At 36.4% G+C, this 26,302-nt stretch overlaps 1 protein-coding gene across 1 annotated transcript in view; it reads left to right on the plus strand.

Moving 5' to 3' along the window:
• Positions 1-25,470, plus strand: part of LOC131592129 (semaphorin-3A) — a 160,706-nt gene extending 135,236 nt beyond the window's left edge. The window contains exons 12-17 of the mRNA XM_058863413.1: positions 4,413-4,504; positions 7,235-7,276; positions 12,800-12,957; positions 16,624-16,691; positions 22,242-22,384; positions 23,908-25,470. Of these exons, the coding sequence (XP_058719396.1) occupies positions 4,413-4,504; positions 7,235-7,276; positions 12,800-12,957; positions 16,624-16,691; positions 22,242-22,384; positions 23,908-24,363 (959 nt within the window). The 3' untranslated portion in view covers positions 24,364-25,470. The remainder of the gene's footprint in view (positions 1-4,412; positions 4,505-7,234; positions 7,277-12,799; positions 12,958-16,623; positions 16,692-22,241; positions 22,385-23,907) is intronic.
• Positions 25,471-26,302: the final 832 nt, after the last annotated feature.

Consider the following 26,302-nt stretch of genomic DNA (forward strand, 5'->3'; position numbering starts at 1 on the left):
GTTGATATGCACTCAGAAAAGACTTTTTTTTCCGGAAGGGTAATAATGAGAAAGTGTCCAAAAATTAGCTGATACTCATTTCCCTAAATTCAGTGGTTTTAAAACTGTGCTGAGTAGCAATTGGTGGACCGGTTTCTTCATCTCTGAAAGTTTATATTAGTTGGATGATGTTTCAGTTATGTTGAATAAAAGTACTTTAAACCTCTACTGAACATAATCACTAGTAATTAGACATTGGCATCATGAAGCCAAACCAGATCAAACTGAAAACTTACTGCTTCTTTTCAGTGTTGGACAAAAAAAATACCTCTATGTCTGTCTTATAACAGTCCAACTTTTTACATGCTTTAAATACAGTTCTGGTACTCTTAACCTGGTGTCAGATTTCCGAAGCAGTAAATGTAAGATCTCTTTCATGTTGATGCCTGAAATGTATTATGAGTAAACTGAGTGCTGATGAAGCTTTATGTAACAAACACAGTGAAAGGATAACAATTCAGAACATTTACTGCAGAAAAGACAGCTCTGCAGCAAGGGTTAAAGCACTTTAAAGCTATAAACTGAGTTATTAGATACAAGTGCTACAGTATGTTCTTGCATAAAACATTAAAAAGTATTTTCATGTGATTTTGCACAACATATACATTTTCCATCACACATTAGAGACTTCAATGTCATCCACAATTCACAGTGTTTGGTGCCTTTCAACAAGTCCTCCATAACCTGATTTGGCCCACAAAAACCAAATTAGTGGCATACAAGGTATGATGCTGAACAAACATAAGGAACTTATTTAAGCATATTTTTTGAGCAAAATAGGTGGCATTTAACTCTCCAAAGCTTGGCCTGTGGGCTGAGAAAGATGCATTGGTTTCTGCAAGGGGAAGCAAAAAGTTCTTCCAGAGATTCACTGTACTTTCTTCAAGACTTCAATTAGAATGAAACAAAAAACAAGACAGAAGTTCTGACTGTTTCAGACAGTGCAGGAAGATTTGCTTAAAACTGAGCTACAGCTTCTAGATAGTTACCATTGCATATACTGGTTATTAATATTATGTCTAGCAGTTCTTATATAAATCAGTCAGGCAAGATCTCCTTCTAAAAGAACCTAATTGATATTTTTTACCTCTGAGTTGGGAGTTTTGAGTTTTCCTAAATCACTAATATTCTGATGTGTGGCAAAAGCTCAGGATTCCATCCAATGCTGGTGACAGCCCTGCCCACAAACTGTAAGAAAAATGTTGAAACATTATTACCTGCACTCGCCAAAAGATATTTCAGCACCAAAATCCCATCTTTCTAAGTGCAGAATGTTATTTTTTTAAAATACTACTTTTATCCACAGAAACCATTCTTTTTCCAGCAGGAGGTCATGGGACAAGAACAGGCATTACAACACCCATGCCTGGAGCTGGAGCACAAAAGACGCTCCGTGCTCCTCTAAGCTCACTGTCCCAATTGTGGTTTTCAGAATCAGGAAAAGGTGTCTTCCATGTGGGGGAAAAGGTAAAGAGGCAATACTGAGGCCATGCCTGCCCTCTGCCAGAGCTGCACTGAGCCAGCTGCTCAGAGTCAGAGGAATCAGAAACAGATACACAATCAGCGTGTATTACTTCTTCCCAAGCAAAGAACTAACTGGGAAGCAGATTAGGGACTCTAGTCACAGTCCATTTTCCCACTTGGTGATCTGAACCTATGACAAAGCCAGAATTGTGCTCTCTGGGGTATGACTGGGTTTTTCTGTGCAGGTCTGTCCCATCAGATTAGATAATATTTCTCTGTATTTTCCCATTGCTGTTAGAGCAATCTGCATTATTCCCATGTGCTGCTGAACTGCAGTAGGTTGAAGAAATACTTTTTTTTTTCCTTTTCATTGAATAACTGATGATAATTGAACACAACATAATTAATAGCCATCCAGTGTGGTCACATTTTCCTTTCCTGTGGGGGAAATCTTGAGCTGAGCAGTTTCTTTCCCACTGTGATTGTACCAGTGTGTTTCACAATGAAAATAAAATCCTATCGGCATGCTTGAAAGTAATCAGAAAATAACAGGATTTCATGCATATGCTGATTGTCTAGTGTTTGGCATCCTTTGGCACAGTTAAAGTACCTCTGTCAGTAAAGCAAATTAATAGCAGTAATCTTATCTTACTAAGCAGAGCCTATTGATCCTAAAGGAAACGCCTGATTCCATTTGTGTGAAATTGTTTGAAATACTACTCTGTAAAACTTGATGTAGAGCTCAGATAAAGCCCCACTTTGGTACCTGTGGCCTGACCAGAGTCTTCACAGTGATTAACTCACTGTATCTTTGACCTCAGAGGCTTTCTTGAGATCAGGCAACTGTAATTGTTGCAGGAGCCACTTAAAAGTCTGACCTTTTGTTGAAACAACATTATGGGAAACTTGTGTCTGCTCAGTGCCCACTCAGTCTGTTTTATGAAAAATCTCCCTTTATTTCTAGGATATGGTATTTAATGGAATGTGACTGAGGACAGTCCTGGTCCAACACAGAATAGTTGTGACACTTCTCTACACTGTTACGTTTATTATATTCCCTATTTTTCACCCGTAAAATGTGTTTTCCTCAAAACCACAGTCGTCATAATTATCAGAATAATTAAGGAAATTAAGTCATCAATTAAATTACAAATATAGCTACTGTTAGATTATCTGTTATTCTGAATTACTCTGTTGTAGAAATGTGGAATTTTTTCCTTATTATTTTAAAGTTTATATTGCATTTGTTCTGTATTGTTCTCAATATTTCTTCTTTTAAATATAGTCAATTAGTAGAAGTGACCATAATGAAAACTCCAAACCCACTTATCTAGTATTTTTTATTAGCTTAATTGGTAGATGTAGATGCCTAAATAAAAAGAACAATGTGCTTTGCTTTGTTGTTGCTTTAAGAAATAACTGTTGGTTTGTGTTTTTTAAAAGAATATATGAATTTGTGGCTAATGAAAGAAAACAGTAATGTACATATTCTGGGGGAAAAGAAATTGCTTCTTTCTAAAATTCCAAAAATATATATCTAGAAATCAATATCTGCTTAAAGGGAAGCAGATGGAAAAAAACAAAAAAATCTTAGTTCTACAGGATATTCCAGGTTTTCTAGAATATTTAAATACAAAATCTTGTAAAGAAGTTAAGTACCAGAATTTTCTGATTGAATCAATAGCTTTTAAGTTAGTTGCCCTATAAAAACATTTCTAATGCATGTGATCTCTCTGTCTCAATTTTATGTGTACTTTAGATATAGAAGTAGAGAGTTGTCATAGTTTTATTCAGAAATTTCAGCTAACACCCACAAATTATGTATACTTATAAAATGTATATATATCTGATTTTGTGTAATTGATGGTTAAATTATTGTTTTAAGAATGTCAACCTTTTTAGTTATCTGAGAGTTTTATCCACTTAAAATGCCTTGTGTTTTCCTAAGCCATTAAAGCTGTAGGATGTGCAACATGAAAAGTCCTTTGGGACATAGTTATTCTACCTGTGATACATTTACATGGCACTACACTTGGCTGGTTAAAAAGAAAAGTCGCATACAGATTGTTTCCATTTCAGAGAGTCTGCAGTGATGTGTTTTTGTTGTTTCCTGGAAATTGTGTTCATAGAAACAAAGAAATAAATCACAGATGCAGAAGCTGAATAACAGAGATGGTCTTTAGTCTCAACCATGTTCACAAAACCAAAGGCTGTGGCTCTGGAATTTCAAGTTTATTTTAAAGCTTGTTGCAAAGCTCCAAAAATGTAATTTGATATAATACTAAAATGCTGGTGCACACTTATTTCTAAATCAAAGGCACAAATTGTATGCTTTTCAGCCCTCAGTGAAGAACCAGCATCTTAGACACAGAGAAATACAGATGCCTTAAGGGGCTTATACATCTTAGGTACTTTGTTTGACACAGGGAAGATCACATGTACTTAAGAGACCTAACAGCTTCATCTGTCTAAGAACGTTTGTCCAGATGGTTTTATATCCATACTGCAATATATTCACATGCATTTTAAGAAAGAAAAACACCATATTCAAAATGGACAATAAAACACACCTGGGTAAATTTAGAGCATTTCCTTCCCCAGTCATGAATCTGTCATTTTATACTGTTACTTAAATTGTATTTCAGTCCTGTCTATTCCTGAATAACTATAATAGCATGTATTTTCTTTGTTGCATTTTGATAATTGAAATACTTAAATGTCCTCCTGAAATTCAGTGTTTTCTGATGTTATTTTAAATAGCAGTTCTTTTGAATGAGTGCTCAGAGATGTAGCTTCATAGTCTTTATATGTGAAATAATTATAGACTACAAGAAATTTTGGCTGCTGCAAAGCAGAAGTATTCATCTCAAGCACCTGAAAACCCTTTCTTTTTTTTTTTCCTTTTCAAGATATTGGAACAGTTCTTAAAGTGGTTTCAATTCCTAAGGAGACTTGGCACGAATTAGAGGAAGTCTTGCTGGAAGAAATGACAGTCTTTCGGGTAAGCGCGACTAAATTTCAAATGTCAGGTTGTAGATTTCTCTGTGGACAGCTGCAAACTCAACTTCTTGCAATCTAGCCAAGGAATAGCCTGGCATAGCCCTCTAATTAGCTTGTCATTTAGAGACCCAGACACTAGTCAAAATAAACCTTGAAACTTTCAGTGCGAGCTGGAGGTTAATGATAGAAGAAATGGCATTCTGCACTCTTGTTTGGTGGATTAAAAAGTAAATTAGTATTTCTGAATCTTGCATGCTAGAGTTAAGTGTCTGCCTGTGCAGGTCTGGGAACAATGCCTGTCTGTTGTCTTCCACAGAGATATGCAATATATGAATTTATAATTGCATCAACTCTCAAAATTATCCAGACTGTCAGCATATTGTAATGAGGAAGATACTTTAGGTAAAATAGTGATCTGCCCAGATTTCTTATGCTTAATAATCTTGAGGAACAGAGTGTGTATATTTTCAAAGGTCACTCTGGGGTCTCATTTTCATGGTTCAACACAAGGCACCATAAACACCCCCTAACTCTAGTACTTTTTGGTGAAATCAATCTTTTCCATTTTTACTGTTTGAGCCACCTAAAAATACAGCATCCCATAGTCAGCCCTCCAAGGCAAGGCTGAGTAAACCTTTCAAACACTCCCCAGACAGAACCCAGGGATGTCCTATGTTTTGTACACAACAACAAATCATTTACATTCCCCGCATTATCCTTTCTGTCAGTGCCTTTTTATGGCACCCTTTCCCCGTCTCCAGGCAGTTTGGGGGTTGATCCCTGGCTGGGAGCACGAGGTTGGTGTGACAGTGTGAAGATGCTGCTGGCACTCTCAGGGAGCCTCTTGTAGTGTGGTTTCACTCCAGATGTGCTGGCAGTGACCCTGCCCTGGCCTGCCAGAGGGGCCCAGCCACCACATCCTCATCAAACTCTGTTGCCATCCCTTCACCCTTTTTTTCTGAGCAGAGACAAGATAGCTAAAACAAGCTTCTTATGGACATTCCTGCCATTATTGGTACCAGTCTTGCTCATGAACCTGTTTTGAGTGCAAGATACCTCTGAAAAATGTGTGTCCCTGTTCTTGCAATCCATGGGGTTTTTGAGGACAGAAATCTGGGGTACTTTTTTCTCTTTCTTAACATTAAAGTAAACTAGAAACTGTGAGAAGAAAATGAAGTAACTTTTTTTTTTCTTTTTTATACATGCAAAAGTCATTACATGAACGCAGGATAATTTGGAAATAGTTGATGATATATGAACCTCTTCCCTGAAACAAGTAGAAGGGTCAAGCTAAAGGAGATCAGGAAAATATAAAAGTGAAAAGAAAAATAAATGGAATTAATTTTACTTCAGAAAGGTTTTACAAAAGTAGAATAGTTAATGGCAAAATCAAATCTGGAATTTTACTTTACCTGTGTATCTTTTCATTGCATGAAAGTATTTTAGTGTTTTGATTTACTTGAAAGCTCAATTATCTCTTTAAGATGTGTATTAAACCTTAAAGAGGGCATTAATGTACTTTAGTAGAATAAGCAGAATTTGTGTGCATAAGATATGAATCTTTCAATAGGAAAGTTCCAACAGATTTTACATGTACCTCATCTAAATGTAAGTTTTCTTTCATTGTAAAGAGGATAAATGCATCATGAACAAGGTATTTTGATGTTAAGCTGCAATGTGCTGAGTACAATGCGTTTAATTTAAAATTCCACAAAGCTGAAAGTCCTTCATATCTGTTAGATTGATAACAAATGCCTCTTTAAACCCCATTTGTGCGATATTTCTCTGAACAGCTGAGTAAACTAACTAATGAGTTCAATTTTCATTCAAATGTTACATTTAATTGATGCTTTCTAATATATGGTCTATTAACCCCTCTGTAAAGGCAAGTCCATGCTTACCATCCACTGACCCATATCAAATTCTCTCAGGATAAGCAAGCTGAAAACTATACAAGTGTAAAAGCTTAATAAGGACTTAATTAATGTACACAACCAGAAGTATGATTTGTAGGATCAACAGCAGATTTCTAGATGGAATAAAGTTCATACAGAATTGAGCTGCACACTGTCTATTATGCCACTTTTAAAATTAAAATACATCCAAGAACCTGGACCTAAAAGTTGTAAATAATGGATATTCCAGAGTGCAAAGAACCTCTTGCTCATTTTGGTTGCATGTTATGAAAATGCATGTAGCTTCTTTGTAAGTAAATAGTGTGGAGCAGTTAAGAAGATTATATTTGGCTTAAAACTTGTTCTTATGAATAAAAATTTTACAGGAATGGGGTTTTTATCTCAATATACTTCTAATGAATTGCTTATTTAAGTGTTATTACCTTTAATAGATAGTATCTATGAATTTTCAGATAGCCATTGTAATTTTCATATTACCTGGTAAGTTTTTGTAGTGCAGTTTTAGTATTAAGTGTAGCTTACAATTTCAAGATGTGAAACTAGTGACAAAGTGATCACAATTAAACTGTATTAATAATGGAAAGTGAAATATCTACAATCACAATCAAAGATGCACCCAGATATGTACATGCATTCTAATTCATTTACAGCTAGAAATTATTCCACTGCAAAAGACAACAAGAAGGATTATTACTAGGGAGTAATAGTTTAATTTCTAGTTTAATTTCAGGGTTTTCTACCTTGTGCAAATAGTATTGTAATATAATTTTTTATGCTTATAGCTCATTTTATATTTTAACTTTATTTTTCCCTAGGAACCCACTGTTATTTCAGCAATGAAGATTTCCACAAAGCAGGTACTATGTGCACAAATGTTAAATCACTTTCAAATATTTATTGGTCTCTGTCTTCTAGAGACAGTAACTTGGCAGTCAGCAGAGACATATTAATTGCAGCAGCAGCATCCCATCCCTTTACATAAACAGCAGTAGTTTCTCAGGAAAATGTGATGTCCAACAGGGACACGAAAAGCCTAGTTTATGTTACTTACTGGTAAGGTGGAAACTAAACATAAACTAACCAGCTGTCTGGTGGCTCTCTAGAAACAAAAATTAAAAATTCACAATATAGAATGCTTCCATGACAGAGAAACTGTTAAAAAGGAGTGGCCAAACTTGGTTCCTTTCTTCAATGGGACTAGTTCCAGTCGCTGTAGAATAGTCTGGTGCAAAATGCAGATGGTGGAAGGAAAGGATGGAATTGAGACATCCTTCTGTCTTTCTGTCCTATGCCCATTCCATCCCAGATGTGCATCATTCAGCTTTAACAAAAGATCAACAAATCTGATGCAGTCCAAATTTTCCATGGCCTTCTAGTTCAGTGATGTGGTTAGGATAAGGGTTTCAGGCTCCAAAATTTGTATTTCCGACTTTTTGTTCAGTACAGTAATAGCTAACTGCTTATAGAAAAGATTTGTATTATAAAACCAGACCATAACTAAAATTAACTGAACTTCTTGATGGATAGAGGTAAAGTTTTGTCTGACTTACAGTAAAGGTGATGCCTGCATTTCTAAGCAAATTTGTGAAGCAATTGATAAATTATGTGGTTGAGCGAAGAACATTGGTTTGCAGCCCAGGAATGAAGTGGGTATTAGGGGCCTATCTTCCAGTTTTGCCTGGAATTAGGTAGATGGATCCCAGCCACTGTCATTTCCTGTCTCAGGAGTCTGAGACATAAAATTTAACTTTTTTTTTTTGTTGTTTTTCATACATATGCTGATCTGGAGGCTAATTTGGTAAATATAAGGAATTTGTTTTCATCAATGTCATTGTCAGGAAAGAGGAGATTTGGTATTACTTTCAGGACTAGATGCACTAAAAATTATGCACATTATAAGTAAACTTTAGTTAATTCTTCTACCTCACAATAAATTATTAAACAGAAGTTGAATTCGTTCTGTAATGGACAGAGCCCAATATTGTATTTGAAATGCTGCATATTTAACTCTGAATTCACTGTCTCTAGGAAAGTTGTCTGAAAGCAATCATGTATTTGACAGAAAATGTTTGGGGGGGACACGGTTCTAACAGTTTACCACCTAAACCAGCAAAAATGGCAGGACAAAGAAAAAGGTACTATTGAATACTGGGATATTTAAAAACAGACCTGTCAAGTTGTATATATGTTCACATCATACCAAAATGCTCTGCTTTGGATTATTTTTATAAGTACATTCCCTCAAAGCAGCCAATCACATTTGAAAATTGACCATGCATTTCCATATAGCTTATTCTCTGAAGCATCTTTAGTTATTCAGGAGAGATTACAATTTTCCCTGAGTTTTCTGAAAACAAATTTACACTGCTAAAATTGTCTAAAGCTAAAAAAGAGCATAAACCACAAGTTATTCAGGCAGAGTAAAACTCATGAAAAATCAACCAGCCTCAGGCTAAAAATGACAGAATCATGATACACTATGACAAGCTTTTGGCAGTATGTATGAAATAAGTATATGGCAACATGTTTCCATTTTACATTTATGATTTTAAAATACTGTAGTTCTATAACTCAAACACTTTACTCATTGTGTTCTGATAAGCAGGGTGGTTTTCGTATAAACAGCACGATAATTCTATGCATTGTGGAAAGCCAGAGTATGAAACATAAATAGTAAAACCAGCATGTTCTATTGAATGCCTTAAAAATAATCACTTCGCTTTGTTTTTTCACTAACAAATCTTCCATCCAATTATAAAAACATGGTACAGGGAGTTTCTCCTTATTTCTAAACCTTTTACTACCCTGGTTGTTCAAAGCTACCTCTTTTGCCATCATGCCAACATGTTATGTTACAAATTACTCTTCCTAAAGACCAAAATCTACAAATTATTCAGGAGTGGAACTTAGTTTAAGTTTTAGATTATATTAAAATCTAAAGCTCCTGTCTCTCTCTCTCTCTCTCTCTCTCTCTCTCTCTCTGAGTATGCATTTGGCCCTTGAGCAAAAGTGGCTTTGAGTAAGGAAATTTAGCTTTTATGTGCAAGACTAAGCCTTAATATGTTCTTTCTCCACTCTGCTGTCTTTAACTCACAAGAATTATGTCTATATTTTCTCACTGAAGCTACACATTCCTCCTGATTGTGTTCAGAGCCCTAGGCTTGTGTAACCTTATCACTTAAACAGTTTATGCTTCGTTAGCAATAGACACAAGCTTTCAGAGAATCCTTGAGCCACTGCAACACCCTTCAGCTGCCTCAGCTCACAGTTCTGTGGGAGACACGGTACCACTTGGCTTTGAGGTGAAGGTGCCACGTGAAGCTTCATAATTTTTTCCTTACAAACATGGAAGCAGGCCAAAAAGTCAGGCCTGGGTTTCAATCAAAGGTGACTTTTTGCAGAGCAACCTCTCACCTCTTTCTCTGGGTCAGCTTTGTGATTCTCCTTCAAAAAGCATTTGGATTTCTGGTGGCATGGGAAGAAGACAAGGAGATCCTTAGCTGAACGGGCCAAGGCCTTGTTTGGTGAATTGCTACAAAGAGCCTTATTTCTCTTGTGTAAGATTTTCAAGAAAATACAAGGAAGACACCTTCAGAAATATCTTAGTGACTACTTTTATAGAATATTTCACCAAGTACTGAGTTTTATTCAGAGATTTCTGTCCATAGTGGGCATATAGAAAGGACCAGCTCAAAATGAATGTATCATTGAAACAGCATGCTGTACCATTCTGCATTACTTCTCAAGACCTTAAATTAATCAAATGGTACTTGAATCTCATGCTCCCTAAAGTTCCTTTAAAAATTCCTCTTAAGTTCTTCTCTTAAGCATTATGTTATTCCCATTCTGTTATCCCTTTGTCTGACTTTGTCTAGGTAAAGACTGCTGGTTTGGGTAGCACTGTGGGGCCAATGGAAACCACTGGATTGCTTAAAATATTAGTTTCCTCAGTTTTTCTTGAGTCCTGATACTGTAAGAATTTTTAGAGGCCAACTTTTTTTTTTTTTTTTTTTTTTTTTTTACTCTTTCATTTGATCTAATAATCTCATTCATTAAATTAACAATGTCTTGGAAGAGATGGCTGAGAAGGCAGTTTGACTGTGGTATGGCCAAGTAAGGTCAGACCATTGATGCAAAGGATTCTATTTCTATTTTCTGAATTTCATACTGCCTGGGCTTTTTATATTGTTAGTGTCCAGAATAATGATCACCAGCTGGAGTCTAAAACCATGATTAGAAGAGCAGCAAACAAGGCAGCAGCCTTAAAGCTGTGCAGCACCTGAAACATATGCTACAGTTCACTGACTGAACTATGAACTTACCTACAAGGAATATAGTTTTTAAGTAACCCTATTTTGGTATATTTTTTTTTCTTATGTTTCTAGTCATTTTTTAATTCTAAAGACATTTATTAGAAATCAGGGAGGGGATTATTGCAAAATGAAATTGGTTGCAGAGGTACATAGGAAACCATTACACCATTCTTTATTTTCCCATGAGTATTCTGTGGGTTGATTTTTATATTAGTTGCACCACACGTTCCTACATGCTTACACAGATATTAATGCCCCAATTACACAGGACTCAGATCAATACCATCTGGACATTTAAGATACTTAACTGAAGCTCTAATTTGACCTATGCTGCCTTCATAATCAGTAAAGAGAAGAGGCTTCCCTTGAGAAGCAGTTAGGTCACCTAAGATTTGAATTGCTGCTCTTTTTACTGCAGGATGGACCCCTAAGGTGGGTACTTGATTAAGTCACTTCAGCTAGAGAGAAGCAGCTCATCATGTCTGTTGCCTGTCACCTCTTCTCACGGCTACAACACTGACTAGGACGTGTGTGTACAGTTCAGGCTTTGTGTAAAGCCCTGAGTGGTCAGAGAGTTTTGCCTGGAGAATGTGGGTTTACAACCCAGCTATGAAACCATAATAGATGGAGGCAGCTGCTTAGAAAGGATTTAGTTTTCAATTTGCCAGTGAATTTTCCTTTGGGGGCTTTCCTTGTCATATTTTCCTTGAGAAAATACCGGTGTTTATATAAATGCACGGGATGTTTCTGTTACAATTAATATGTCTGTATAAACTGCCAAGCTGCTGTCTCTGAAAGAAGTTAGCACAACCTCTTATGAGTGTTTTTGGTGTTGCTATCTCCTGTTATCTAGTGCTCATTATCTCTAGTATGTAGGTGACCACAGCCATCTTCCTTCCCTGAATTCTGAGAAAATGGTGCCTCTGGGACATTGCAACACAGGAGATGAAGAATTTTGATAACATTTCTTGAAATCCTATTTTTCATACCACCTTTATGTTTTCAAAGAAAGGAAAATTAATGTGAATTTATATTTCCTTCATGGGACTTCCTGGAGTAGGACCTTGAAGAAAGGTATTCATTGGTCCACTGTGGGTGCTGAGTGATGAGGTTTGATAGCAAAACATCAGTGTTTCCAAACCAGAAGGATGATGCCTTTGAATTTTTGTGTATCTATTTAGTGTTCCCCTAGTTTTGCATCCCACTAATACTTGTTTTCTTTGTGAATTATTCCTAATCTCAAATATCTCTCTTTGGACTTTCACATGGGATCAGAAGTTCAGTTTTCTCATATCCCTCTGGGGGCCAGCTTCCCTAGTGGACCACATGAATTTGATATCAGAGAGGAAATTGAGAGAGACAAGATATTCTGTTGTGATGCCATGCAAGGCTGTTTTTCATTTTGTGTGCATGGTTTTTTATTTACTTCTGCATTTGAACTGCATCTTCTACTCAACATTTTTTTTAATCCAAAATAAAACAAAATCTCTCCCCTCCTTAAATATATGTTCCAGTTAAATCATGTGGCTTACAGAAAAGAGTACAATACATTCCAATACATTGGAATTACCAGACATGCAAAGAAGTGCATGCATAGCAGCACTTCCAAACTGAAATATCGTAACATCACTCTGAAACAATTTACTTCTGGTTTCCCCTCACATACATAAATTGAGGTAATACTTAGGAAATTTATGTTGAAGTTTTTCTTTTTGTTCAAATTCAAAAGCATGTTCTCTGCTGTGTTCTGTCACTAACTGTAGTGTTTTCCCAGTGTGAGAATCTGAATACAAAAGGAAAAATTTAAGAGTTCTTTAATTTTCTTACTGTTTAGGGAACCCACCAAGAGTTTAGTGAAAAAATAAAGTTTTTCGTGTTTGATTTTTTTTTGCCCTGGGGACAATTCTGTTCTCATTCCTCTAGCATACATCAGGATCATGATCCTTTATTGTATTTGAAGTGATCCTAACAGATGATTATATAACATTTTTATCCTTTCTTAGAAAAAGAAAATTGTAATTTGCAATATTTTTTGAACTTTTTTTTTTTTTTTTACTTTCACAACAGCAACAGCTCTACATTGGCTCAGCCACTGGAGTTTCACAGCTTCCTTTACACCGCTGTGATGTGTATGGAAAAGCTTGTGCTGAGTGTTGCCTTGCAAGGGACCCTTACTGTGCCTGGGATGGCTCCTCCTGCTCACGTTACTTCCCCACTGCTAAGAGGTAGGGACAGTTCTGGGTGTCTGCATGGTTTGCTGTTTGTTTTAACTCATGGCCTCAATATGACCAGAGGGCTTTGGCGATTTTTCAGGGGACGGTTAAGTGGAGCCCTTTCTCTTCCAAGGAAAACATCATTGTGGGAGCTATATGCAATATGAAGTCTTGGTTGATTTAAAGTGACCACTGCTACTTCTTGGGCTGGCTCAAAAAGCTCCTGTAAGAAAACATTCAGACAAGAGTTGTGTCTGAAATTAACTCCTAACTTTATGTTCATTGGTAAACAGCAAAAAGAATAAAATTCATTTTCTCTAACATGAGGCGGAGGCTCAAAATCAAAAAAAATCACTGCTTGCCCCAGTAAATTATCCTGCATCTTCATGAATTCTGATTCAAGAGAAAGATTTCTATAGTATTTGGACATTGATACAAAATTATCTTTTTTAGTGATACATAACATTATTATTATTATTCAAAAGTACAGTTTTTATGTTCTGTTTTGTGTCCATGTGCTGCCAGATCAGAACAGCCAGTATTACAGTCCCTCTGCACTGATGCTAAAGGCTTTGCAATGCAGATGTTGGTGTAAAGCTGACTCCACAAGTTAAAAATATCAATTTTGTTAAAAATTTACAAGTCTAGTTGCCTGATCTGATGGTTTAGAGTACTAATTTCTTTGCCTCCCTTTATCTTTGGAACCCTTTCTCTAAAAGTACCCAAGCTAGTTACTGAAGAGCTCCTGGCTATTGAAGTAGAAATTAGGAATAACTGGATAGGTAAATATTGGCAAATAGAAGCAGACATTGGTGTAGTTTGAGATTCCCTTGATAAAAATGATAAAAAAGAGCTCACATTAAATTGAATATGCCAGACATCCTTCTCTGGAAGGGGAGGGAAAGGAGAGGGAATGATGAGGTTTTCAAGGAGAGTCTAAAAGACTGATTTGTTCTGAAAAGTTTTTAGTATTAGAAATCAATATGGTTGAGTACTGCCTCTGAGTTCAAGGAGACAGTAAGATCAGGAGTCACTGAATCACTGCTTTCTGCTACTTCCCTGCTACTCTTTATCCCTGAAACTCATCTTTTCTCAGCATTCCAAGCACAGGTTCCTATTCCCAGCCAATCCCAAGATCCATAGAGCACATCATCCTGTCATTCCTCTGCTTACACTGGTGAAAGAAACTCTTTGTCTTTTCCTTATCTCTCCAATTTACTGCTGCAGATGGAGCTCACTTGCCATCAGGGGTAAAGTGATGGGACCTCTTCTTACAGGGATTACAGGGTGGGGGTTACTGGGTTGCACAGCTACAGGAAATCTTGGGGTAGAGAATTTACTTTTCTGGAGGCCTCTGTGAAAGAAAAAGTGCTGGGAAGCTGGGATCCGAAAGATGCATAAGGAAAGCTCCTGTCTCTGCCACTTCCCCCAGTCTTCCCTGGGCAGCAGCAGCAGAGTAGAGGTCTGTGTTACAGGGAGAGAGGATCCATGATCACCTGGTCCCTGCTGTACATTGCCTCAAGCCAGCTCAGAATGCATCGATGACAAAATCAGCAATGCTGGAAACAGCTTAAATGTGAATATTTTCCTAATAATAAATCCTTGTAATTTTAGGCTCCAGCAATATTGGGAAAATAGATTCCTGAGGCAATTGTACAGATGCTTTACTAATAGTTGAGTTTAGGGTTTGGGGTTTTGTTTTGTTTTTTTCTTCTTCTCTTTAAATGAGATTTCATAAGCCATGATTTTATTTGCTTTACCTTCTTTGTGTATTTTACAAGTCAAAATGACAGTTCAGAGCTCCTGTAGTGTGACCACTTCACTTTACCCCACGCAGATGTGTTCTGGTTCATATTTCATAAATCATTTTGTTGATACAATGGTGATATGTGCGACATTTTCCTGAGATTCCAACTAAACATTTCATTCAGACTCCATTGACAGTAATATGAGTCTTTCCACAGACTTCTTTTTTACAAATTGTATCCTATAAATATGCTGTTTCAAAATTTTGGAAAAGGTAGCAAAATTTTATGGTTCCTTATATCTTGGGTTTGATTTTATTGGTAATGAATAATGTGAAGATATTGGAAATGATATGGATATGATTTGTACTTTTTTTAAATCATATATCATTCAGAAGAAGACTCCTTCTTACTAAAGTATGCTAAATGTCCTAAATCATAGTTTTAAAAAAGTTTTTATTTAGAAAAATATATAAATATATAAAAATGCTCATTTAACTTTTTTTACTTTTTTAAGAAAGCAAGATTTTGCTGTACTTCTCGTAATTAGTTTCAGGTTTGATGTTTCAGTAGCTTTCAGTGGAAAAGAGTATGGTTAAAATTTCAGGCAAGAGGACTCAGCTGAGCAGTTGTGTCTCTGTGAGAACTCCTGGTATGTGCTGATGCTGGCTGTTAGTGGAAGCCTGCAAATAGGGCTGGTGTAGAGAAGAGAGATGGTCTGTGCTGCAGAACAATGGCTTTTAAAAATGTGGGCTGTTGTCACAAGGGAGTGACCAACAGGGCATTTTACAAGGCTACTTGACTTTTGCATATCCGTTGCTGGATACCATAATCTGAAATCGCAGCATTGTTCAGCAGCCTAATCCTCTTTGTTCTCCTCTAATTTTGCAAGCCCTCAGGCTTTCTCCGATTCCTAAAGTAAAGTACTTACACTTGAAACACATCTTTGTTTGCCTCCTTCTTTTTTTCTCTCTTTTTCATATGAAACGCTTTTCTTTGGCTCAGCTGAATTTTGTGTCACAGCTATTTAAACAAAACTAGGAGCAGACAAAGAGAACAACACATGCAAAGCAAAACTCTATTAAAAAGCTCTCTTCAATGAAATACAATTTTTTTAGCACAGATCAATATGTTTTTCAAAAGAGCCAGTAGAATCCAAACTGGGAGAAGAATATACTGTGTTAAAAACTTGAATAGGAAGATGCAATCAAACGTATAATTCAGACCAAAGCTACAAAAGATAGACATTTCAAAATGTTCTTTTTCCAGTTTTTATTTTGTTTTTTCTAAAGACAAAACAATTTCCAACAGTTTTGTAAAAGGTTTTATCAGAAATGTTTTGGTGAAACTCATGGTGGCTTAAATTATATATGCTTTTTAATTTAGATTTTGTAGAAAGTACAGCATTTCAACATTCTTTCAAAGCCACCCTTAATCTGAAGGGTTCACCTGAATCTTAACATTTCATCTAAAAGATGTTGCAGTATTCAAAATATTCTGTACTTGCACAAATGTGTACTTTTGATGCATGCAAAACTCTACAGTATGTATTTTAATCCTTCAGCATTCAATGTATCTGTGAATCAAGTAATCAATTCATCTATGACCAGTATTGCCCACACAGTTAAAATAAACTTTTTTTTTCATTTGGTATTTATTTAATACTAATAATTAGCATTAAACGTTATTCATTTATTTAGTATCTCGGTACAAGGGTTATGTATTTACCAGTTTCTGAAGACTTCATCTGTAAGAGTAAAGCCTGATTCTACAAAACGGTAATGCACAGAATATATAATATATAATAACAATATGATTTCCTTCCCAGTGTTATTTAGGTGCACTTGTGACCTCTGTAATTATATAAATGTTCCATTTGTTGCTGTTGAGCGCTGAGAAGGGCACTAACAGATATCAAACGTGATCTTTGCAGGCGCACCAGACGACAAGACATCCGAAATGGGGACCCACTCACCCACTGCTCAGACCTGCAGCATCACAGTGAGTTATGGGCACCACTGAAGTGCAGCTAATTGGAATGAAATTTACAGACTGTGCACAAATAGAGTAGGAAACATGTGAATGATCTGTTGGTGAAATTGTCTCGAACATCTGCAAAAGATGACTATAATACATCATTATCCCAATTTAGATAGCTTACAATGGCCTGGATCAGACACTGAAGTCTATTTGGGTTTGTGTTTTTTGGATATTTTTTTTTTTTCCCTCAGCTAAACAGTTTAAGCATTCTAATTTTCCTACTTCTCTTCCCTGATAATAGCATGCCATCACATTAGGCATATTATATCAGAAAATAATTATATTTCCTTCATGACATCAAGAAATATGTCCATGATGCTGTACATAGTTTGCATAAGATGATAACCAAGTCAAATTACAAACCAAATGAGTTTCTAACTATCTTGGCAAAACATGGAGTGACCTTTGTTGTAGGTCTCACACTTAAAGCTCTGAAGATCGGGATGTTCTTACAGCAGGCATGTACCCATGTGCTTTCAGCATGGGTTTTCTTAGACATATTTTGGTTTGCTTTTTTGTCAGCTGTTTCATTTTCACAGTGTATTGATCAGCCTCCTTTCTTGACTTGTTTGACTGACAAACTTCTCACTGTTACTAATTTGTTGCCAAACTTTTCAAAAGACCTTCACTTAGAAAATTAAAAATGTCCATTTTGCTGTAAGTGAAATTGCATTAGGCAATGCTTCCCTCTGCTGGAAAAATGTGATTCCTCATGGTTGTGGCACATTTACAGGAACTTTTCACACAGAATATTCTGAGTTTGAAGGGACCCATCAAGTCCAGCTCTTAACTGAATGGCCCATACAGGGATTCTCAACCCCTCAACAGTGGTTTTAGCACAATGCTCCAACCAACTGACCTAATCTCAGGGTTAAACCACTGTGAAAAATAAGGAGGTAACTTTCTTTTTACTGCTGTTTGTCAGACTCAGGCCAAGTTACCCAGAGGGAAAAAGGAGTTTTAAAAGTTCATGAATAGACTGTGGTCAGTATGTAGTTGTCACATTTTGAGAATTCATGAATGTACAACTAGTTTAGATTTGAACTTAGTGAATTGTGACTAGTACAAAACTCACAAATTTCTCATTGCATGATATCAAGTACTACTTAGACAATGAAGATAAGACCATCCTTATATTGAGAATGAGATTTTCAGTTCCACAATAGGAAAGTTTTACCAGGAACTAAACACTGATTTTCATACCAGCAGAAGAATTTCTTAGCTTTACATTTTTAGTCTCTGAACATTTTACTCCTGAGCAAAACTGTGAACTGGTCTACCACAGGTCTGTTCATTTTAATATTCTATAACCATTGCTAGCTGTGTTTTAAACAGCTCTAGGTCTGTTCTTTATTTTCATAGATGAAAAAAGCATTTCAAAACACTTTGGATTTTTGTCTTCCCATATTTGGTAAGCATATTTGTCTGAAAAAGATACTTTCTATCCAAAGGAAAGAGAATAATGCAGTTTCACAGTAATCCAGAAATGCAGTTTTTTGGTTAATACAGTCATGAGAACTGAAGGTCTGGACAAAATTATTTTATGTCAGACCTGATCAAAAGGAGTTTTAATACAGCTTTGCCAATATGAGCAGAGCAAGTACAAAACGAGATAAGACAGCATTAGAAGGATCACTAACATACAAAAAATAATGAGGGAATGCAGTTCTGGATCCTAGACTTCAAGGATGCACTGTCATAATGAATAGTTTAGATTGGTCTTAAAAGAAATTTTCACTCCATCACTTGAGTTGTAAATCTATTACATTTTCTTATATTTATTTGTCATTTACACATGATCATGCATAGTACAATAACTGTATGGCCTATAAATTGCCTATGTCAGCTTATGCTGAGTTCTTTCCTTGTTTGTGTCTAGTAGTTCCCTGGACAACAGATGAAGAAATGGGTTTGTCTATAGCCAAAAAAAGCCTCAAAAATAATTTACTCCTTGTCTACAGATTCATTTGCAGGAAATGCCAATTGACTCTCCATGTGAACCAAGAAAACAATGAAAAAAGAATACTGTCATAATGTATAACTTTTAAAGACATTGCAGAAACCAACTTTGCAATCAGTCTGAAACAATAATATTTTTAATAAGGTTTATGTAGCATTTTCAGTTGCTCTTCGGTGTGAATGTATAAAAAGTACAAAATGACTGCACAGCAACATTAGAGGGAGCTGAGGATTCTTCACTGTACAGTCGTTTGCCTAGACATTAATGTTTAAATCTAAAAGCATGGTCACCTTTTTGGCAGCTAAAGGAGAATTTTTGTTTAAGTGTAACATACTAAAGCTATCAAGAAAAAATCAATCTTGGGGTTTTTTGAAGAAGAACTTGTTAAAGAAGAGGTAGAGGTACTTCTTTTTTTTACATGATTTATCCCAGAGGAAGTTCAAAGAATCACTCTGAATTAAACTCTATTGTGAGATTCATTCATCTGCAAAGCAATCTTGGTATAAGTACTTAGCCTTTCATAGTTCTTCAGTTATGTCAGAAATTATGTACTTAAAGGATATTTATCAGGGTAGTAAACTGATACTGCTGTTGGGTTCATTTTGGGAATTACTGCTTTCAGACCGGATTTTGGGCTGAATTTCATTACGAACTTCATGACTCCTATAATTTTCTAATTCCTCCAGCTGCTTTTCTGAACAACTCAGACTTTCATTCTTCCATCCAGTCTCTTCAGCTTCTCAGTGCCAATGCTGCACCCTGATCCTGTGATTATTCCATCACTGCTTACTTTCTTGCACTCCATGTGCTCAATATTACATGAACTTTATAGACATTTCTGGACCTGCCTTCTGCTCCTTCAAATCATGGAAATGGAAACTGAAGGATCTCTAAAAGTCTTCCTCTCTCATTGTGTGTCTGTCACCCATATTGTGTTTTCTACAGCTGTGAAGAAATGTAAAGAGGACTTCACCCACTTTCTAAGGTGTTCTCTAACAGATTAAAATGTCATAGATCAGATCCAAGAAAATATAAGTTTGAAATGGTGCCAGAGTGCACAGTTTCTAAAAAAACAAATGACTAGCTGCTTAGATGCTAAGAACACTCTAGGTACCTAAGTTTTCCTGCAGAAACTTCTCTATATACTTAAAAATATGCTGCTACTCATGGGCCACAGGGCTTTTACCAAAGAAATACCCGTTTTTTTCTTTTATATTGATATTTATGATTTAGAAAACTGCCTCCCCTGGATCTAATGAGAGCAGTATAACATGCTCTGCCCCCGTATGAACCACTTGAACTAAACTATGTTCAGAAAAATATAATGAAATGGAGCTGCAAGCCCCCTAATGAGTAATCTGCTGTTTAAATCATCTCTTTAGGATGCTGGAGATGAGGACCCGAAGTTCACTTAGGCTTAGAAATTTGACTTGACATTCCTACTTCCAATACAGAATACCCAAACTATCAGATTGCTGTTGTTGAAGATGGGCCATTCTGCAATTGCAATTCAGGGAGTCTGGGAGGGGAATTGAGACAGAGTATGCTTCCTAGGGTGAAATTCCTGTGTTTCCATCCTTCACTATGGGAGTCTGTGAATCAGTATTTCACAGAAACACATCACTGGAGCAATAACATATGTGTCCCAGGCTATAAAAGGGGATATTTTCTACTAGGTGTTTTGTGCAGAAAGCCTGTATGTGCTGTCTGTTGTGGATACCAGTTCAGATATCAAACAGCTTCTCTCTGTGTGAGGATATCTGACTACCTGCTCAGACATGTGAATTTTGTTCCTTAATTAGAGAATCTAATTGAAAGAGAAGAGTTCAGAATATCCGTCACCCATTCACAGTGTTAAATCTGGACCCATCAGTTATCATTTTCAGTCTTTATCTTATCATTTCTAACTTTATTCAGTTAATCTCTTCACATACTTCCAGTTCCTCTGTTTCAATGACACAAATTCACCTGTGCTCCATCTCAGACCTCACCACCTTGGCTATATTCTTTTCCAGATGTTTTACCCTTCTCTTGCTCCTTTGCTTTCTAATTCATTCCTCCACTGCTCCCTATCTTCCTGACCCATAGTTGTACTGACATTCTTCATGGGAATGTGATTTATGAGAGATGTCATAAAAGTTGTTTAACTCTGTTTTTAGTAGAACACCCCTCTCACTTGGTTAAAAAGTCCACAATCCAGCAGAGGAAGGCAAGCAAACCCATTTCCTATTTGTTTCATGTTAATAGGCCATTTGATGATTTCTGAGAACTGGGCAAGCACCAGTCCTTATTCTGCTTCACATCCTTTCTGCCATCCTTTCTCAGGGGTGCCAATCATTATTGAAAGTCATATGTGATTCTGTACCAGGGTAAGCTAGGAGCTCAATTTTTCTTTTACCTTTGTTACAGTCATCTAACAAACAGCCTGTGTTTGCTAAACAACATGGCCAGCAGGAGAAAGGCACAGTTGGGAGCAAAGAAAACTGGACAAAGGATTTCGCTGACGGGGTTTTAAATAGACATAATTTTCCTGTTAAAACATATCAAAACTAGTTCCTTAAAGATTTCCAGTGCTAAAAATCAAACGTGAAAAATGGAAAGAAAGACAAAGAATGGCAAGGAGTCAGGAAACCCCATGAGATCAACACAGTGTTAAACAGCCTACCCACCCCTTCCTCCACATCTACTCTTCAGGATTATTGTTCTGTTGCCACTTAAGTCCACACCAGCATTTTAAAGAGCTAAGGTGGAGAGTTGAAACACGATGCCTTAAAGCCTCTGTGGTATTGGAGAAGAATCAAATACCATGTTAGTCCTATAGCAATGTGATATTTCTAGCAAGTTGATGAATATCTTGAAACATTGTTGTTACAAAAGGAAGTAATTTATTTAACTTTCTTTTTCCCCTCCCATAATGGCTGGTTTATTAACCTCATTACATTTCCATAAATTATATCAGTATGAGAGGAAATGATTAATTGAAGATTGTTTCCTCAAAAACATTATTCCTGGTCATTAACAGCTTCAGCAAACTGCAGTGCCATATAATCTAAACACATTATTCTACTTTTAAATAGCCTCATGTTTTATTATTTTGCTCTAAAGTATTAAGACCATAGAGTCCAGGAGGCATTGTTACAAACATTCTGCAACTACACCCTGAGTTTTCTCATTTCACATACAGTTTGCTATTACAAATTCTTGTCGTGTCCTAGATGTTTTCCCTGATGAATAATAATGAAGCTTACACAAAATTTCACAATTAAATTCATTAACTTCACATATTGAGATGCTAACAGCTGTTAGGATTTAAAATACAATTAAAAAAAAAAACAAACAGTTAACCAAAAAACCTACCATGATTATAGATAGAGGTGTTGATGGAGATTTTTCAAATAGTATAATGGTATGGGGGAAACTTTTTTAAAGTTTTGATCTTTAAACATTTTAAAGAAGCCCAAATTCTAAATAAAAAAAAAAAACATTACTTAGCAATTAAGGGTTGGTTTCCTGGTAATTTTTTTTTTCTTTTTTTCTTTCATGCTTTACAGATAACCCAAGTGGTCAGGTCCTGGAGGAAAAGATTATCTATGGAGTAGAGAATAGCAGCACTTTCCTTGAGTGCAGTCCAAAATCTCAGCGTGCAGTAGTCTACTGGCAATTCCAGAAGCAAAATGATGATCGCAAAGAAGAGGTACAGCAGAAAAAAAAAGAGATGCAACCACTTTTCTCTCTAAAGATAGACTTCATTCTGAGTCCTTCCCAGGATAATTTTAGTCAAGCAGCACTTCTCTGGAATACATGATTTCCATTGTTCTTCAGCATATTCTCAGTCTTATTACCATAAAATCCTGTAAGCTCCCCAATAGGTTTTACAGATTGTTACAGCAGCAAGCATTCACATCCTCTCCTTGCTCAGACTCCCTGCAAAACACACTGGCGTGCATCAGAGATCCCAGACACAGAAAAAGCTAGCATTCTGTCACCTGAGACATCATACAAAGATTCTACAAACTTAAATATCACAAAGGCCTTAAAACTGCCTTTGAGAAAAAGTTTAACTGCTTTCCCCTAATCATTGTTTGACTGAAGCACAGTCTGGCATGTGCTGCATGCCCTGAGACTTTACTGCAGGTAACAGAGTCAGAATGAAGAACTGAGAACTGTAGTGGTCACAAGAGTATGAAAACTTTTATTTTCATCAAAAGCAGTATTCATAGAGGCAGAAGCACTTATTTTCCTTGCTGGCTTTACACTAAGCTTTTACTTTATTTTTCTCCTCTTGTCACCAACATTCTTATGTTACTAATCACCCAAGTTTTCAAGTTGTGTCAAGCCAGGTCACACATATCTTAAGAGAACAATCTACTCTGGTAGGTAGGGAGGTCAAGCTAAAGAATAAAAAGTTTTTTTGTTGCATTGAAGTATTTGTAAGTATACATAAATATATTCAAAGTATGTTCAGAATAGTTACATTAGCTGCTTTAAATATTTTTGTTTTATTTTCATAAGTAGTAAATTATTAAGAATTTATTCTCAGTTAGAGAACAGCAAATAGGTTTGTGCCCTTTCTTCTGTAGCAACGTGCTTTCAGAGAATGAAGTTACATTCTGGATATTAATTGATTCAGAAAAAAACAGTATTTTGAACAGCTGCTTTTTGAATATTATAATTTCAATGCAATTATAAATATTATATAATTGAAATTTGATCCTTAGTTGCTTGTCTGTAAATTTTCAACTTAGACAGAACCCACTTCTGTGCATGAGGGTTTTTGTAGTAAGGAACAATAGGAAAACAAAGAACCTCTCCTGCAGATGGATCTAGATTTGACTAAAAGATAATGGTGAATGAGACCTCAGTAATACAGCCAAATGAATCCATGTTGCTCTGCTGATTACAGGCTCAGATCTTCTGTAATTTTCCAGCAACTCCATCTGACATAGTTGAAACAGATCATTGTTCAGCAGCAGTGGTTACTAAGGAGTAAATTCCTAATTCCCCAAACTCTTGCATTATATCAGTTTTTCCAAAATATTTGAGCCTTTCACGATAACAGATGACTGGCAAAGGGTTTTCCATTTTTTTGGGTTTGGGAATTCTTGGCCAAGTCTTACCAGTTAAAAGGAGCAATAATAAAGAAGTAGCATGGTTCGAGGACAGTGTGGCACATATATGAAAAATAACTATTGAAATTACCACTTTTTCCCAATACAGATAAAAGTGAATGATCACATGATCCGGACAGAACAGGGCCTATTGCTACGAAGTCTTCACCGGAGAGACTCTGGTGTTTATTTTTGCCATGCTGTGGAGCACGGCTTCATGCAAACCTTGCTGAAGGTGACCCTTGAAGTGATCGATAACGACCACCTGGAAGAGCTGCTCCATAAAGAAGAAGATGGTGATGGCTCCAAGATGAAGGATGCGACCAACAGCATGACCCCCAGCCAGAAGATCTGGTACAGAGACTTCATGCAGCTGATCAACCACCCCAATCTCAACACAATGGATGAGTTCTGTGAGCAGGTTTGGAAAAGAGACCGCAAACAGCGCCGGCAAAGGCCTGCCAATGCGCAGGTGAACACAAATAAGTGGAAGCACCTACAAGAGAATAAAAAAGGTAGAAACAGGAGGACCCATGAATTTGAGAGGGCACCACGTAGTGTCTGAGCTACATTACCTCTAGGAACCTCATCCAAGTAGAAACTTGTATAGACAGATAACTGGAAAAAAATGCAATATTCATGAACTTTTTCATGGCATTATGTGGATGTTTACAAGAGTGGAAAGTTCAAACAGTTTCCACTAGATTTAAATAAAATCCATTTCTAACTTTCCTGGCAAGTCCTTCCTCTCTGCTCTGATTCTAAGACCAGAAAGACCAGAGTTTCAAGGATGATAACTCGCCTGGACTTTGCTTACTGCTCAAAAACTTCTGCAAGCATTCAGCAGGCAAGTTTTGCTTTCTCTTTTGATGGAGATATAAAGAAAATGCTGTATTTCATGCTGTCATCTTACAGAAGAGAAAAACAAGCCCCACCTTTCATCATCAGCACTACCATTTCTAGACTCATATAAAACTGCATGAACTCATTAAGCTGATGAACGTCTAAACACGTGATTGGACACAAGGATTTTGTTCTTGTTTTGTCTACCAGTTCTCCTGTTTATATGTACTAGAAGAGGAAAATCAATATTGAATGAGATTGATTGTGGAAATCTGAACAACATAAGCCATCCATCATCTGGAAGAAAAAAAATGTGGAGTACACTGGCCTACTACTGATGACTTCTTTCAGCTTTGATCTAAAGATGTATTTTATTAAAAGTATAATTTAAATGTACCATGAAAAAATATGCAGCAAACATTAACTCCTTTCTAAAATAGATTAGACTTTTTGTCTTAGAAATGTTGTACTTTCTAATTATTGGTTTAGAGGAAAAAAGATAACTTCCAATTATGACTGCTTTACTCTCTTGTTTGGGAAAACTTCCAGGGGAGCTGGTCACACTGCAGTTAGCCTCTCCCCTGTCAGTAATCTATATGACACGTAACTTCAAAGCAATTTTAAAACTAAGCTATTTTAACATGAAAGTCACTGTATAGCATGGAAGTATTCTGCATTCTGTTTCTCTAAGTATGGTATTTGAAATTATTCAACTTGTATAATACCTTGCTATAGTTTGAACCAATGAAGAGGAGAGCATTGATTTTCAGTTGTATATTTTTTTTTAATTAAAAAAAACAAATAGCATTAAAATACCCTCTGCTAATTACACTCTTGCTTTCTTGGTTCGTATTTGTGAATGCTAATATTTAAATACTGATGCTCATAGACTGTCATTTATCCATGAGCAAAGCTCACATTCAGTTTAAGGAGTTGTGTTCCCAGCTCTGTGGTAGGGATTTTCCCACACTACTGACTCTCAGTGCTCTGTTCTTTCTGTGGGCCAGAAATGCAAAGAAACAGCACTATGCCACTTAAATAACAACCCCAAAGCCAGATCCCTGTTTTAAGATCTGAGGGACAGTTTTATCTGAGGGTGAAATCTGCTGAAGTAGTGATTTGGTGAAGTTCAGCTTAAGATTAGTTTATACTAACAGAAAATTTGGTCCTTCACTTCTGTCTTATTCTATATATAGGAGAGCAACAAGGTAAAACAGACAATGTACTTGCATCATGAGTGTCAGTTTAGGGTTATAAGTAGTGGATTTATTCACCTCAGCACAGATGTGCCTTTGGTCCCCAGTTCTATGGTGTCCAGTTCTTTTGAGATCATCTTTCTCCGGCCTCCCATATTTTACCTTGGTAGAGTCTGTAAATGACATGATTTCAAGTAATGTCATTGTGGGGAAAATTACTAGAACAAAATCCTTAGTTTGCTAAAGGAGCTTTTATATAAAATTGTGTCTGCACTGATGACTGATCTGTTTTGTTGTTATTCACTCTGTGGTATTTAATTTATCAATTTATTGCTACACTATCAATAAGCCTTATCAGATACAATAAAACACAACTGCTGTGACAGCATCTCTCACAGTGTGCCCCAGTCTCCTTGCCACTCAGTAATTCATGTATCCTTCTGCTTAATGAAGCCTTGGCTTCTT

The sequence above is a fragment of the Poecile atricapillus genome, chromosome W (assembly GCF_030490865.1).
Source record: "Poecile atricapillus isolate bPoeAtr1 chromosome W, bPoeAtr1.hap1, whole genome shotgun sequence".
Classification (NCBI taxonomy): domain Eukaryota; kingdom Metazoa; phylum Chordata; class Aves; order Passeriformes; family Paridae; genus Poecile; species Poecile atricapillus.